This window comes from Perissodus microlepis, chromosome 6 (assembly GCF_051167445.1).
Source record: "Perissodus microlepis isolate ML-2025 ecotype Zambia chromosome 6, ASM5116744v1, whole genome shotgun sequence".
Taxonomy (NCBI): domain Eukaryota; kingdom Metazoa; phylum Chordata; class Actinopteri; order Cichliformes; family Cichlidae; genus Perissodus; species Perissodus microlepis.
Window position 1 is genome coordinate 20774715 of NC_140466.1, and position 16826 is coordinate 20791540.

The following is a 16826-nucleotide window of genomic DNA, read 5'->3' on the forward strand; positions in this document are numbered from 1 at the left end:
TTCACATGGAAAAAAACTGACAAAGAAATAACAATATGACTCATCCTTCATCTGAATTAATGCATCAGAAATTCTAAAACATTCTTTTTTTGTTGTTGTTTTTTTTCCACATGAAAACAATTTGCTTGCATATTAGAATTTCAGGAACATTTTATATAAAGACCTTTGTCCACATTATATGCCTGAATAAGATAAAAACCTCTAATGCACATTTTTTCAATGGGCCAACAACAAAACTGCATAATAGAAAAAAAAACTAGACTACAGTTTAATGACAAGAGCTGTGTCTTTTCATATGCATAAGAAGCATGATTGCAGACAATGTTTCCCTCATTATCTAAAGAAAAGCGGGTGAGTTATTCACTCTAATTTACCTGTGGTGTCAATATGTGAACGGTCGCCTGTCTGTCTCTATGCGTTAGCCTTGTGATAAACTCTGATAGGTTCCACGGTCTGCATGATAAGCAGCAGGTGATGGATGAACGGTAAAACAAAAGGGCATACCACCTTCACATATGCTCCTAACTTTTTTGGTTGACCTTTAACCCCCCCCCCCCCCGGAACAATTTTCAGGTAACTGACCTGTTTGAGTCTGTGTGCAGAGACATTTGAAAATATATGGTCACATGCAGACTGTTAATATTTACTGATGTGCTTCAGGACTGAATTTTGCCTGTATAATGTACCTAGTAGTTTAATGCGAGTTTAGAGGCTTTAATGAGATTATGATATGAGATCTTTTTCTGCACAACATAGCTCTATCATCTCATTTAAAATGAGTAAAAAGAAAATTCTAATCTTGAAGTATCCTTTTTTAGCTGTCTGCATTGTAGTGTGTTTTCTTTTTGGGCATCCTGTAATCAAACTATCTGATAGCTGCCGCTGCACCTCTTTAAGATGCACTTAATGAGAACAAGTCAAATTGGCCCATCTGTGGCACTACGGCTGAGGGAGCACAACTTATCTTAATGAGGATCGAGCTACCCATTATATGCTGGTAACCCGACCAACATGTTACCACTATTATCATCCCCCACCCCTGGCTCTCGCAGACACAAACACATTTTCTCACCCCCTCATTATCAGCTCGCCTCCCCCTTTAAGCCTGCTGCAGACAGTGTAACCACATTGGACAGTAATTGTACCTCTCGCTCCTGCCTAATTGAATTGACAAGGAGCCGGAATTGATATCATTTAACACATTGATCTTGGGAGACAATGAGACACAATGCCTAGTGCCCCCACCCCTTCCACCTGACTTCTATTTTCTTCCCTCTGATTCATCTTCCCATTCCTTTGATTTGCCATGTTATTGCCTATGAATTACCATATTCAATCCTCACCTCTTTCACCAGCCATCGAGTTTGGGATTATTTTTCCATTGTCATTTTAGTTTTTTTATTGCATTTGTTTGAGGGGAGGAGCAGAGAACAAACAAGAACAACTATGTAGTTCATTTAATACGTGAATGCAGTGACCCTGTCTTTTTGAATGGCTTTGGAAACTATTGACCACCTGCATTTTCTTTATGTCTGCTCATTTCTTTGTTTCCTAGAATAAAAGCTTTAGTCATTTATTCAGTTATTGCTCAAAAAATGTCATAAAATAAACAGACAACAGTTTGGCCTCAGGAAATCAAAGACCAACAACATAAAATGTATTTTCCCTCAATTCTGCCAAAAACATTAGCTTACAAATGCATGCAGTAGACCTCTTTATCCGATATAAATACATACAGTCAAATTTCAGCCTTACATCTTAAAAAAAGGAAAGTATGTCACGTCCTTTCGTGCGTTATTCGGCTTATATGAGGCTATTACAGCTGTTATCTTAGACATTAGTATAGCCAAAGGTTTCCTGATTAGACATATAATGCACATGAAACGTTTTCTATGTCTCAGTTGCATAACAAATAGAATCCAGGTGTTGACCAGGTGTTAGCCTCAGTGCTAACATCTTCTACGTAGAGTCTTGGATTTAAGGATGTCAGATTGGAATTATGAGTCCTTATAAATAAACATTAGCAATGCATGTACTTTCAATGTCTGTTTTTGCTCTGAAAATTGGATTGGTTTGTGTGAGTCATGTCTCAATCGCTGTAACTTTCAAGGGATTTTAGAAGAGGCGTTATCAGGTGTGTGAAAGTGTAAAATTTTGCAAAAGCAGCCTGTCTGTGGTGAGACAAATTGTCTTATTGTGTCTCATCATGAACTGAAGAACATTAATGAGACAAATTGTCTCATCAGAGAGTGGGCGTCATGCAAAGCCCACACTAGAGCAGGACGGTATGACCAAAAATATTTATCACGATATACATTTGAAAATTTGCGATAACGATATAACTGACGATATAATTGACACTAGACAAAATACTTTACAACTCCTCAACTTTATTAGTGCAAAAAAAAAAAAAAAATCAATGTATTTTCACTTAAACAAGCAGCTGTTTTTTATGTGCATTAAAGTTATATAAAAAAATTAACAGTGCAAATGCAAAATCCTTACTGACAGTTTAACCAAAAGGCATTTCCAGTGGAAATTGGCCGACATACCCTCAGCATAAACGTGTATAATATCCACAAAACTTAAAAAGTTTTATTATATTATGTTGAAGCACAGTACGTATCACTCCGCGAGGCTCCTGCCTACGATAGCCGTAAGGCTCCGACAATCCATCAAGCGGTGCGGCTTAGTAGCTTAGCAAAGTCGTACTAAAACATTTGACAGATTTTCGAGCGCCGTGTACCACATAAAATCATTTCGAGGTCAGTTAACACATCCAGAATTCATACATAAGGCACACGGGATTATAAGGGGCACTGTCTATTTTCAGAAAAATCAAAGGATTGATTTTAAGTGTGCCGTATTTTCCAAAAAACACAGTAATAACGACGGCCCGCTAGCATGCTCTACCAAAAATAGTTCTTTGTTGTGTATCTGATGGACGAAAGCCAAACCAGTTCCACACCACTGAAGTTGCAGCATTTTTACAAACCAATTCTGGTTCATCCGTTTCATTTAACGATCCACTTTCGCTCTTCTCATTCTGCGTCGCCACCATATGCGTATGAAAACAAAGGCACTGAGCATGCGCGTTTTACCCATATTCTATCGCGATATTTCATTTTCCTATCGTTGCCCAACATTACACCGGTATTACCGTGAACAGTATGATATAGCCCAGCCCTAGCCCACAACAGTAGCACTCTTTAGAGTCAAATAGAAGACACAAATAGAAACATCTACAACTTCCTAAAAAAGGCAACAATTGGGAAAAAATGAGGATAAAAACATTATACGAACACGATGCATGGGTTAGAGACACTTTACTTTTTTTAATCGCCTGAAGAGGGTGTGTTCAATCAATCCATGTCAGAAATGTGAACGAGTTTTATAGTGAAAGAGGAAAACTGTGGCGAAAGGACGTGCTATGAGTTTCTAATCCAGTGTGTTTAATAAAGGCATTAGAGCACAGCTGTGTTTGTGTTATGATGTTTAGTAACACTGTGCTTGACTGGGTATGATCAGTCCACATTTTATAAGAATTCAGCAGAGATTAGAAAAAAAGCTTTTTCTTGCTACCATATATGTCTTATTCCTTTGTAACAGCGTTGAAGGTCAGGTAGTGCGCTGACACATTTGTGGTGCACTGCACTACTCAATTACACACTTACTGCAAAAAAGCCAGCAAGAGTGAACATGCTTGCAGCTCTCAGCCTTTCCACCAGAACACATAACCATAGTGTAACCAAACTTACAAATTATTATTAAGAATGACCGAACTCCCACTAGCCAGTATCAGAAGATCTAGGATCGGCAGGAGCCCAAGGTATAAACACCAATAAGGAGAGACTAGGGCTGAGCGATATATCAAAAATTTATCGTTACCGAAATTTATGACTCTCATCGACGTCATTTTGCCCATGTCGGTAAATTCGGTATTTAAAAAAAAAAAGAAAAGGCATGTGCAGGTTGGCGATGTTCATGTCCCTTTAAGACGCTGTGCTACGTTACAGACTTGACGGGGTGGAGTCACATGACTCTACTACCTGTAACAAGACGAGACACGGGTGAACAAATGGAGGACGATTTAAATGTTGAAGCAGCAGCGACGGAGGTAGAGCTGGTGGAGGAGGAAGAGGAGACGCTTGTTAACAAAAAAAAAATGCATCATCAATCGTTTGGCAACATTTTGGATTCAACAAGGATGATATTGATCAAAAAATTGTTAAATGTAAACTCTGCAAAAAGACTGTTGCATCAAGTCAAGGTAACACAACCAACCTCTTCCACCACCTGCAGCACAACCATGTGATTCAATTCGAAGACATAAAAAAAAGCTCAAAGAGAGAAGAGATTAGGAGGACCAGCAAAAACGTCTTCCTCCACCAGGCAGCGGTCAATAACCGAAGCATTTGCTAGTACTCAACTATATGAGCGAACTTCAAAAAGATGGCAAGAAATCACAAATGCTGTAGGCTACCACATAGCAAAAGACATGGCTTCTATTGCTACAGTGGAACGCAACGGGTTCAGACACTTCATGAAAATAATTGACAAGAGATACGAACTCCCATCACGAAAATATTTTTCAAAAACTATCATTCCCAGCATGTACAGCACAGAGAGGGAAAAGGTTGCTGCTGAATTGAGATACGTTAAGCACGTTGCAGCCACATCCGATCTCTGGTCCAGCCGTACAATGGAGCCGTTTTTTGCAAACAGCACTATTTAATGTTTTTGTTTAAGAGTTTATAGTTTTCACTAGTCACATGGCAGTGCTTAGTATTTATTATAGTTTTTTCTGTGTTCAATTGACATTTGTGTTTGTGACATTATTTGTTTACAAGTTATAGTACCTCAAGGCCTTAGCAGAGATAGGCCTTTGTCCATGATGGCATTACATTTGCACAATCATTGTTTACTTTGTGAATAGCCAATGTGAAACATATTTATTATTAAACTATTTTGTTTACAAGGGATACACATTTTTTAGAGAGCATGGTTACATATTGTATCCTACACTGTGGTGTAGTGGTAATAATCTAATTGCAATGAATAGGTCTAGGGGGAATAATATTATCAAAATAACTGGAGGAACTATGCTGCCTGCCACAGCCCCATCAAATGAAAAAAAAAAAAAAAGTTTGTTTTTTTGGCACTTGGGGTGGTTATCGTCCATTTATCGTTATCGAGGTTAACTGCTCAATTTATCGTGATATTGATTTTAGGCCATATCGCCCAGCCCTAGGAGAGACCACACCACAATAGACTGTTCACAAATTTGTTATATTTGACACACAGCAGCTGCAACAAATGTAATGAAAGCAATAAAATAAAATACAAAATATTTCCCCCAAAATAACAAACTAAATAAAAGTGCGCGCATACAGCTTTCTCTGAGTCAATTGTATGAGTGGATAATGTCTGGTAACTGATGGATCGTTGGGGCCCGTTCAGTTTGTTTAATGTTTGTCCTACCACACTCCGATGAAGGAAGAAATTTCGTAGTCCTGCAGGTATCTGAAGCTTCAATGGGAACGAAACTTTGGCTTCAATAAAACCTCGGCAAATCCTATTCAATTTTGGGTTGGCTCGCCATCCAGTTAACTGGAACTGTGGAATCACTGCTCCTCGATGGGGCTTGCTTCAGACTGGGTCCGTCTGTCGAGTCATCCTTTTACCAGATAGCAAAAAAACCTGACCTATAAACAGGTCACAGGTCCATATAGTTACATACACCGTTGTGAAACAGCCACACTTACTTAAAACATTCAAAATGAACAATAAGTATTAGTGTAACTCTATATCTTAATTCAGCTAGCTCTGTTGTACAACAAAATTATATCACTGCAGCATCATATCCTCTTAGGTGAGCTATAATTTTATCAACCTGACGGGCTGACAATGTTCACAAAAACACAGCTTCTAGAGTTAACACTGTAGCTGCAGTCAGCAACTCACTGTAGCTCACCAGACTTGTACATTATAACCAACTCAAAGAACACAACTGAAAATCTGAGAGTCGGCTTACAATTGAATTAAATTGTTACACATAAAACTGATTAGCACCATTTCTTTTGTTTTTGTTTCTTTTCTTTTTTTTTCTTAAACGTAATATGATTGCAGTCACTAGCCATTTCACACACAGAAACACATTCAATTCTGCTAGCGTGAGCGCTAGCTGTTAGCTTAGCGGCTAGCGGACTTTCCGTCCCGTTAAGTTTGCCCTTTTATCCTTAACAAATTAGGTTTTCCCCACTTTTCGTACTCACCGTTGACAGGGTGAAAGTCTGAACGACCAAAAACAACTGCAGCAGACTTGCTTTTAACTCCTAGCGATTCGACTTCGGGAACATTAGTTTCTCTGGCACATGGCATTGTATGAACAGGAACAAAATGGCAACACAGGAAATCATGTGATCAAGGTCAACAGCAAGGGTCACTGGGAGCTCATTGCTGATTGGCCAAGTTAAACGACAACAGAAAATCTTATTTGTCCACGTCTTCCTTTAAACAAAAAAAGAAAAAGAAATGACTAAATTGTTTACATCATACACGAAAAAAAACTACTTTCCACTGCTCTTTTTTTCTAGCTGGGCTACAATAGTCTTCTGGAGCTGGAAAGAATAACTCCACTTGCTCTGCCTCCACTACCCCACATACACTAGATGCTTATTTTCAGGCAGCCTCAGTCTGTCCTCCTCTCACCAACAGAGAATGAATGAGTGCACACCAGGGGGTGCAGAATAATGGATGGGGGACAGTTGGGAACATTGTTGCCAAAGCACCATGGGGAATTGTGTTTACCAGAAAACCAAACATGCACATTTCATTATGTGGCGGTCAAAAACTAAGCAATCAATGTTGCTATATTGGCGACAATTCAATCAACATCCAAATGTGTTGTCAAGCTTTTAATGGTCGTGAATCGCAGTGCACCGTTGCCTACACTACAGGGCACACCTGGACGAGAATGGAGGAAAGTCAAATAGATTTTCAGATAAACACTGTAGATACATAAATCCCATATTGTGACTCAGGCGGTTTTAAACACTTGTATGCACGCACATAGCAAAGGTCGCAGTTTTGACTGAGCTGAGCTGAGTATGAGCCCAACACATCGGCTAACCTATGAGTCATCATCGTGGGACCGCCTTGTATATAAAGTTTGTGATGGGGAATTCATGCGTAGTCTTTTTAATTGGGTGTTTTATGTTTTTCAGAAAACCCAACATGAGCAATAAATTTTTCATCTCAAGTTGAGGAAGCTTTGACATATTAAAGCGGAAGAGTAATTAAAGGATAAGGGACGCATATTTTCAGTAATGGTCTTTTTCACTTATTGTAGTTGTCAAAAGTGTTGTTGCTGCATCCGTCTCGAAGATTCAAGAAGAAAATACTCTGCTGCTGCTGAGCTGTCAGTAAGAGCTCAAATATGCGCGTTTAGATTTCCGTCCCTTTACCTGACATCACTGTTCTGTTTTAATCTTCTTTACTCAGATTAAACAGTTCAGAGATCTGAGCAATAAAACATCTGAGATTTCCAGTTCTAGTAAATAACATGGTTTGGTTTATCAGTGTGCCTGTTCATCAGATGACTGTTTAGCGAGGGCGTTTACAGTATTTGCACCATGATGACGTTTCTCTTTCACTTCAGTTTGTCAGTTAATGTATTATAATACAAATATTTTTGAAGTGTCCTTAGAAAGGCTCCAGTTAAACGCCTTTTTATTTTTGATGGTGTGCGTTTATAATCCTGCACGTCCCTCTGGAGCCTTAATGACACATTAGGCTCTTCAGGCAAAACAATGACTAATGCTGTCGTGTCCTCTGCTCTGTACATTAACATGAAAATGTGAGGGCACGTGTAAGGGTCTAGTAATAGAAGGAAACTCTGTGCTGTCTTCATTTCCTCCCCTCCCCTTATATCAATCAGAAAACTGGTTAAAAGCCATTTTCAGAGCAATATTTGCAAATATAATAAAACTGCAAGCACGTCACATAGCCAGGTTAGGGCCAGATAGAAGTGAATCTCAAACATGATGTTAAAATTATATGTGGCAGTTTGCTTCTTGTCAGTTTCAGATATTGCACTGCAAAACTCCAGAATGCAGCATTGTGTGATTGCTGTTTGATAAGAAAGAGACTAACTATAGTCTCTTTCGTTAAACTGAGTTAACGATAAAAACGATAACAAAATAACGCTGAAAACCGATAAAAACCCTGAAAACCATACATTTCACACCTGAGCCTCAACTCTCGCGGCCCGGTACCAAACAACTCACGGATCGGTACCCGTCCGAGGCCCGGGGGTTGGGGACCGCTGCTCCATAGCACGTGTCCACAACAAAAATACATGTTGAACTTTGAGTCTGACAAATCCCAAAAAGAAAACACTACATGATCATGGTTGTTTGTCTTCAAATTGGTATATTCCTGAATGTCAAGTCTTCTGTGAGGCCGGAGAAAAGAATTTGAGTCGCACAAGTTGCTTTTAACTTCCAGCGCATGGTGCCTGCTCACTACAAATGTAACATAACTACACTAAAATAGCTACCAGAGCTCGTGTACTGCACCGTTGTGCTTCCAGTGCATAGGTTCATAATATCAGTCTTTTTTCGGTTCCTCTGTTGTTCAGCAAAGGAGGCTGTGTTGTAACTAAACTATAATTTTATAACCCGATAGCCACTGAAAGTAAGAATCAGTGTTTACCTTGAGAGCAGTTTATCGTGGGGTGAGTTTCTGATGTGAGCTTTTTTACTTCCCTGGATATAAACGCTGAGTTGACACAGTAAAGAGAATACTAAAGTCAAGTTATCTTTGTAAGTGTCTGAGCTACTGTTAGCCACCTGAACAGCTTCAGTGCTGTTTGCATTGATTCTATAAGCCTCTTAAACTAAAGTCTCTCTAGAAAAATAGATTCTATATATGTAGATTTAGAATTTATAGACATGGGACAGGACCAATTGTACCAGAGGTTTGCAGTTTTTTAAAATATGTAACGAGAATGAGACAACATAGGATTTTAAAAATCAAACCATAGATGCATCTACTTACAGTCTCAGTTTGAATTTCAGTGACCTTGACCTCAGTATACCAAGTGTTCCTCTATTAGGAGACTAAGGACCTGAGCACTGGTGGCCACCAGTATTTTTCAAATTTATCTGTCTGTAAACTATAAACCAGCAGGTAGAAACTAAAATCTTGGCTTAGAAATCTGCTGCCTACACCTGAAGTGCTGGAAAGCTTTCTGTTGCCTTTAAGAGGCTTTTAAGTTGACAGACTTGAGACTTGCACAATTGGTTGCACATTGATTCGCACGTTGCGCATTCCCTTGAAGTTGGTTGCTTGTCGATATTCCACACACCAGTTGCCTAGATGCTTAAAGTCTGAGTGTCATTCACTGTCTGTGGTCTCTGGTCACCACATTGATGCAAATAGCTTCCAGTTTGGACTCAAGTTAACTGATACTTTGTTTCAAAATTGAGTTGCACTCTGGCGATTTTAAAGCCTACAAGTCACATCAAACCATTAAGTGACCACCTCTCTACCCCCAGCCCCAGTGCCCTGGAAGTGGAAGAGGCATTGTCATCCTTGAAGACACCACTCCCATCCAAATCAAACTGTTTCATCATAAAATAAAGGAGTTAGACTGAGGAAATACCCTCCACAGCATAATAGAACCACTGGGTCCCCGGAACTGCAAGATCCAAGGGTTCAGGTTTTCTTTTAATTCATTACATGTTTGTTTGTCGATGGGTGGCATTATGCTCCACTTAGTTATCAAAAGGGCAAAAAAAGCAACGCTGAGATAAGGAGGCAGTCTCATGGAGCAGTACAATCAAAGTAGCCCTTTTTTATTTGACTCATTTTGCACTGGAGTGGTCAGTGTTTTTCCAAAATCCTCTTATAAAGCAGACATAAATGAATTGAACTTCCTGTGATCATGCGTACGTTTTCCTTCAAGGATAATTTGGGCCTTGATGCTGGGCAGAATTGTCAGATGGTTGCCTGGCAACAATACAAATAATATTTTACGCTGGTGTTGCTTTGACAGAAGATGACTATGTCTTATAATCTGTTGATCATCCTGCTAACCCCTCTTTTTTTTTTAATAACTTGACAAAAAAATGTGAATAAAAGGAGCCGTGTGAAGGATTTCTACAAACAAATTTGGCTTTGTTTTGTTTTTCTCCTGTTAACTTGTTTGCATACAGCATGAATCACACCATTCAGTAAACAACAGGACAGGTTTCAAACGCGAGATGAGACACATTTTTTTCTCATTTGTCAGTTGTCAAAATAAAGGGGCATAGTAATTACCATGAATGAATATTTGTTCTTTTAGTTTAAAGAGTGATGGCTTTTGACTCCACATAATAGCTGATTGAAAGGTATTAAAAACACTAAATTCTTCACTTTTAAGGAACATTTATGTTTTTCTCCATTTCCCAATTGTTACTTGGAATAAGTTTGTTTCTTATTCTTTTAGTGACACCTGTTCAGTGCATATTTTTAATAAAGCAATAACCTTTATTTATTTTAATCATAATAACTTCCAAACCAAGCTGCCATTGAGAATCGGAGAGAAAAACTGGACATTCGCTGTATGCATTTACATAAAAATGCCTTTCTAAGCAAAAACAGTTAATGCTCTAAATGAACAAGCAGTGACATGTAACTGAAGGTGGAGCTGCTTGCTTAGCCACGCTTTTCGGTGAACACAGTTGGCATATTGAGTCATAGTAGCTTAGCAACTTTAACTAGTTGATTGGTATGCTTGTTACTGGATAGCATGGAAGTCTAAAACAGCAAGAAGCTCTGCACTGCTTGTTCAGTGAAACTCCCCACAGTCAGGTGAAATGAAGCAGCTTGTGACTCTGCGTGTATCAGGTGAAGTCTACACCCTCCTAAAGCCAGCAGTAAGAGTTGGCACTGACAGGAAGTGCAGCGCACAGGGGCACTGGCAACAACTAAAGTAACACATGCCAGATAGGCTAGTTGCTGGTGACATTACACACATTTTCTGATCTGTTTTCACTGACTCCGCTCAGATTAATGACCTCTTGTAATGTTGGCAAATGATTTTGTGGGGAAGCGTGTTTTCAGTATTTACAATCTGCACTGAATATACCAAAAAAGTGAGAAAGAACTGAAAAACTCACAAGAACTGTAAGATGTATTATATTGTGCACTGGAACTCCACTAACCTGTTTCTACTTTTTTGTTTTTGTTTTCACAGACTGGCAGAAAAGAGAAAGGTGACCCCCTGAACTCAGCCATTGACAAAATGACCAAAAAGACCAGGGACCTGCGAAGACAGGTGAGTCCTTGCCCGCAACGTCTCAGATCTACTGCTGATGAAAACTATGTTTTTTTTTTTAATTAATACACCTCTAACAATGACCTTCACTATTTATTTATTTTTTTACTGCCACTATAAAAAGAGAAATACCAGCAATATTCCAGTCCATCTCAGTGCTATTTCAAAAGATCAGGTCACAGTTATGTATTTTTTTAAGTTACATTTTTGGCAAATGTTTCTCAAAGAGCAGCACATAGTGTATTTATTAGAGAATTTATTTATTGAAGTTGACGTCATACTTTCATGATTGTTTATAGCAGGCATATACTAAATATGGAATTGAGCTAATTAAGCTTATAAGTATGGCACATAGGAACAATATTCCTTTGATGGTTTTTCGTTGGCTTTGTGTAGAAATGAAGACAAATGCCAAACAGTTATGTATGTATATATACAGCACTTGACTTTATGAGAGTCATGACCATCGACAGTCACAAAAACTGACAAAAATGTGTTTAAAACTTCAAATTGTTTTAATTTGTCAGGCAAAAAAACAAAACAAATTCACATTTTAATACCCAAATTTAAGCTTCTCTGAGAAGTCAGAAATTAATAACATTCAACCACTGAAACCAATGTTTGTGTTCAGGAATGCAAGTAAATAACTCAATAATGTGGCATCTTGATCAAAAAATAATGCTGTGATTTACAATTTTTTCTGCTTTTCTTTTTTTTGTTATAGAACTGTAAATCTGAAAGTTAATAGATAACAACAATAATTATATTTCAGCATTAAAAATACAATTGTAAATAAATAACTTACTGATGGATTAACCTTTACACAAACAAAGAAAAAAAAAAAGATTTTGGCAATTAGCAATGCAGCTAATATAGGCCAGCGGTAGCATATATCTCTTTGCCGATGCAGGGTTGTAAACACTGGATGGACCAGCAATATGCATATAATAGTATATATCATATCATTGCATCTGTAACAAACAGGACCAATAATTGTTATTGACCGAGCCCCTCTGCCACCTACTCGTGATAAGCAGCATCAGGGGTCGTGGGGATTCATTTGAGACGGTGCTTTATCTGACCCTAGACAGGTCACTTCTAATAGGGAAACAACAGAAACGTGTTCATGTAGCTTTAGAGCAGACAGAACCACCTTTAAGACTCAGACCAAGCAATACCTGCCATCTGCTGACCCTATGTGCCGCAATCTTTGATAGCTAATGATACCTTCAGTCTGGGGCACTCCAGCTCTGCCAGCATCATTCACTTTTCTGCCAGTGGTTTTGTTTTCAAACTACTTTGAGATTTCCTCTTATTTGGGTTGGCTGCACATCATGAACTAACAACTGACAAGAATTGTAATGAATAAAATTAATATCAGGCCACATATATAGCATTCAATTCTAATATTGTATCATGAATCTGGATTAAAAAACAAAAAAAGATTTCTGAAGCTACCTTCTGGTGGTGAATAAGTATACGATTCCTGCTGTGATACAAAGTGTCAAAACTCAGAAGCAATGCTGGTTTCTTTCTCATCTTCACTACAGACAAGATTAATCTGGCTTTCCACTGCTGGATCTTACGCAGAGGAAAAAAACAGCCAAGACACGACAATACTTAATGAGTGCACACAGGTGTCTGTTGATGTAATACTGTGACTGCAGTGTGCTTTAGAGCTACTCTTTCAGTCCTAATCAATTATACTGAAGTGCAGACTTGAGTGCAGACGAACCATCTTCTTGCCCCCCCCCCCAAAAAAAAAAAAAAAAAAAAAAAAATCAGAATATCAGTTGTGTTCAATATTCAGTTTTTCCACCGTCACATCTGGCACTTCTTGGAAATCGACTGTAGCAGCTTCCTGACCTCTGAAGACCCAGAGGATCATTCCAGATGGGAGGCTATAACGCTCCCTCCCATTGGGCTTTTGGTGGGGCTGCTTGACAGGCTGGCAGGCGGTATTCACTCTGACAGGATGTTCTTTTGACTCAGGGGTTGGCTTGACAGAATGGGCGGTGTGTTTGAGCTTTGAGTTAAGATGGGAGGGCAAACTTGCAGCACACTTGCAGGCATTTCATAGTGCTGTGATACTGTAATTATGTCAACAAAACACATGTTGAGTTTAGCAAGTCAGTTGCACCGTGTAGAGACACAAGACCTTCCTGAGGGGAGGAGCACGGTTTTGCATTTGAGCATCCAAGTTTGCGACATCTCCATTGTGTAAAGGAGGGATCAAATAGCAGAGCAGACAAGCACAGATGACAGACAGCATTTCTAAAAGTGGAGCAGGTAAGACCAAACATGCTGTGCAACAACACCACCAGAGACATGCGACATTGTTTTCTCTTTCATGCTGTTGTGTACACATAGATAGCAATCATAAGCTGTTTCTTATCCGTGGACAATTCAGCTGATATCTTTTCCGCCCTGATTTTGTTTTCTTGGAAAGAATAAACTCTTGCGATGCTTTCTAGTCTGGTAGAGGAAATGCAGTGCGGCTTAACCCCACAGCATTAAACAAATGTTAACAAAATGTTAAATTGCCAACATTTTATATATTTTTGCTTTTCATTCAAAAAGGGAAACTGAGAAATGCACCAACAAACATAGAGCTGGCCTTTATGACTCAAAATTGCAGCCTGGTTCCCTGTTATTCCATTCCCAATGATTACACAGTTGGTCTTTATTCACAGAGTTTCAGTTTTTTGTATCTTCTTATGAGAGACCTTCAGTGAAGTGTGCAGTCAAGTTATTGTTATTGTAACGCCTCAGTACGAATGACGCCCGTAGCTGGAGTTGGTAGAAGATTGCGGCATCTCTTCAGGGAATATTTTTCAGTCATGTCACAAACACTTGTACTTAGCGATGAACCGAAAAAATTTTGGTGGTCAGGGTCAGTGTGACCTTCATCCTATTCTCTTAAACACAATATTGCTTGACAAGTTAAAAGAATTTCTTCAAATTCTGCAGAAATGCACATTTGTACGCAAGAGATGAGTAGTCGGTGGTGAGCAACAGCTCAAATTAATCGACTGCAATAAATATGGTATGCTATTTAATTTACATAAATTAATATAATTCTATAATTATATAAGTAGTTTGAGGAGCTAATGTACTCCTTTTTCACCACAAGCCTATGCTGTAGGCACTTTTGAGGCTCGTCTGTGGCCCTCAGCAGAGTAGAGTACTGTATTAACCCATATGGAAGAGATATATATAAATCTTATAAAGTTTGTATCTGTCTTGTGTGAAACTTGTATGAAAAGCATACAAGAGTGAAAACAGATATAAGATCCCTTGAAAAATTATATAAATGAAACTTGTATGTTTTGGATACTTCCTAAAACAATATATGAAAGTAATGAGAAAGTGGCCACTTTCATGAGTAAATAATATAAGCCTTATATGATTCACTATATGAAGTAAGCCAAATCTAATGCAAGTCTTTTATAAGTTTTTTCTATTTCTTTTCCATATGGGAAAATTTGCAGTCACCAACACCCCTTAAAAAAGGCAAACATGTAGGCAGTCTGACTAAGAAAACCACCTGTGCACACACTTTTATTTCTTGACAAAATCAGATAACAAGTTGTTGTTTAGAAGGCAACTTTACATAAAACTGCTTCCTCATAAAAAGTCAGTACCTTACCTAACAAAGAGCAGATGACCCACAGCTGCAATATTGCAATGAACACTGTTTATTGAGAGTAATGCTTACTGTAATTTAAGACACAATTTGCTGGTTAATGAATTAATTGCGTCCACGGTAAACTAATATATAATATGTTAAGAAAGGTCCTTGTAAGGTTTTGCTCGGCACATCAAGTAATCGTATTTGTGCTGTGGTTTTCACTTTGCTCCAATACAGAGTAAATCCTTATGTTCTCGTAGAACCAGCCTTATTATTCTTATTCACTGTTTTAATCAAAGTACACTTGGTATAATTAAGAAGCCACTGCTGCTATGGCTTGTTTGTATTTTTTCCATTTTTTTTTCATAAGTGTGAAACAAATTGCTTTACTAGTCACTTATGATGCTCATGCAAAAGAGAAAGTAAATGGAACTCCATTAGAACATTTAAATGCAATTAAAATGTAACATAAAACTAACTGAGCTTTGACCTTGAGGCTTCTTAACAGATTAGAAAAATAAAATGTCAAGGCGGGCTAATGAGTGATTCGAGTATTCTGAAGCACAATAATTAGCCCATCAACTCAAGCTTGAAAATTAGCAATCCAAACTGGCATTTGTTTAGGAGAGTGGTCATTTCTAAAGTTCAGCTTATTCATAAACAAGCCATAATTTCTTTATAATATTAAATGCACATTTTAAAGCACTCACTTGACTTTTTTATGACAAAAACACTGTAATTATTTGTTCTGTGCCACTACTGTTCAGAGCTGGAGGTAAACAGCATGTCACTTTAAGATAAGATAAGATAAAACTTTATTAATCCCTCGGGTGGGTTCCTCTGGGAAATTCGGTTTCCAAAAGCACAGCACCAACAGAAGTTACAGAGTTACAGAATATTATATATATATACACACACACATATATAAATACAGAGACATATATAAATAAAATATACGAAGGGGATAAATAGAATAAATAGGAATAAAAATAAAAATACAAGTGAATTGCACATTTCAAGTATTGAGGTCTATTGCACCATTGACTATTAACAAAAGTATTGCACAAAAGGTAATTGCACAGTGAAGTGAAGAGGCACTACAGCTTAGTTGTTCCCCCCTCCTTTGTCCTCCTGTTTCCCCTCCCTCTCCCCTCCAGAGAGGAGTTAAACAGTCTGATGGCGTGTGGGACAAAGGAGTTTTTAAGTCTGTTAGTTCTTGTCTTGGGGAGAAGCAACCTGTCACTGAACAGACTCTTCTGGTTGTTAATGGCCGTGTGCAGAGGATGCCCAGCATTGTCCATAATGTCCAGCAGTTTTTTTAGTGTCCTTTTCTCTGCCACTGTCACCAGAGTGTCCAGCTTCATGCCGACCACAGAGCCAGCCTTCCTGATCAGTTTCTCCAGCCTGGATGAGTCCTTCTTTGCTGTGCTGCTCCCCCAGCACACCACAGCATAGAAAAGTACTCCAGCAACCACTGACTGGTAAAACATCCTCAGGAGCTTCCTGCAGATGTTAAAAGACCTCAGCCTCCTGAGGAAGTACAGTCGGCTTTGGGCTTTTTTATACAGGTGCTCTGTGTTGCATGACCAGTCCAGTTTATTGTCCGCCCACAGCCCGAGGTACTTGTACTTGTTGACCACCTCCACCTCCTCCCCCTCTATCTGAACCGGCAGTGGACCTTCTCTGGACCTCCCGAAGTCCACAACCACAACAAGGCTTGGCCACTTTCAGACATATATGGGGAAATATTTTGTGAAATAGGGGGAAAATGTTAGATTATAATAAATGTATAAAGATTTGCAGCAAACCCAAAAGCTCTTAAATCATTGGGTCTTTTATAATGCCCCTAGTTTTGAGTTTACCAAGTCA

General features: G+C 38.6%; 1 protein-coding gene across 1 annotated transcript in view; it reads left to right on the plus strand.

Annotated features, from left to right (window-relative positions):
• Positions 1 to 16826, plus strand: part of ctnna2 (catenin (cadherin-associated protein), alpha 2) — a 332764-nt gene that overhangs the window by 214645 nt on the left and 101293 nt on the right. Inside the window, exon 8 of the mRNA XM_084931407.1 lies at positions 11246 to 11326. Within this exon, the coding sequence (XP_084787533.1) occupies positions 11246 to 11326 (81 nt within the window). The remainder of the gene's footprint in view (positions 1 to 11245; positions 11327 to 16826) is intronic.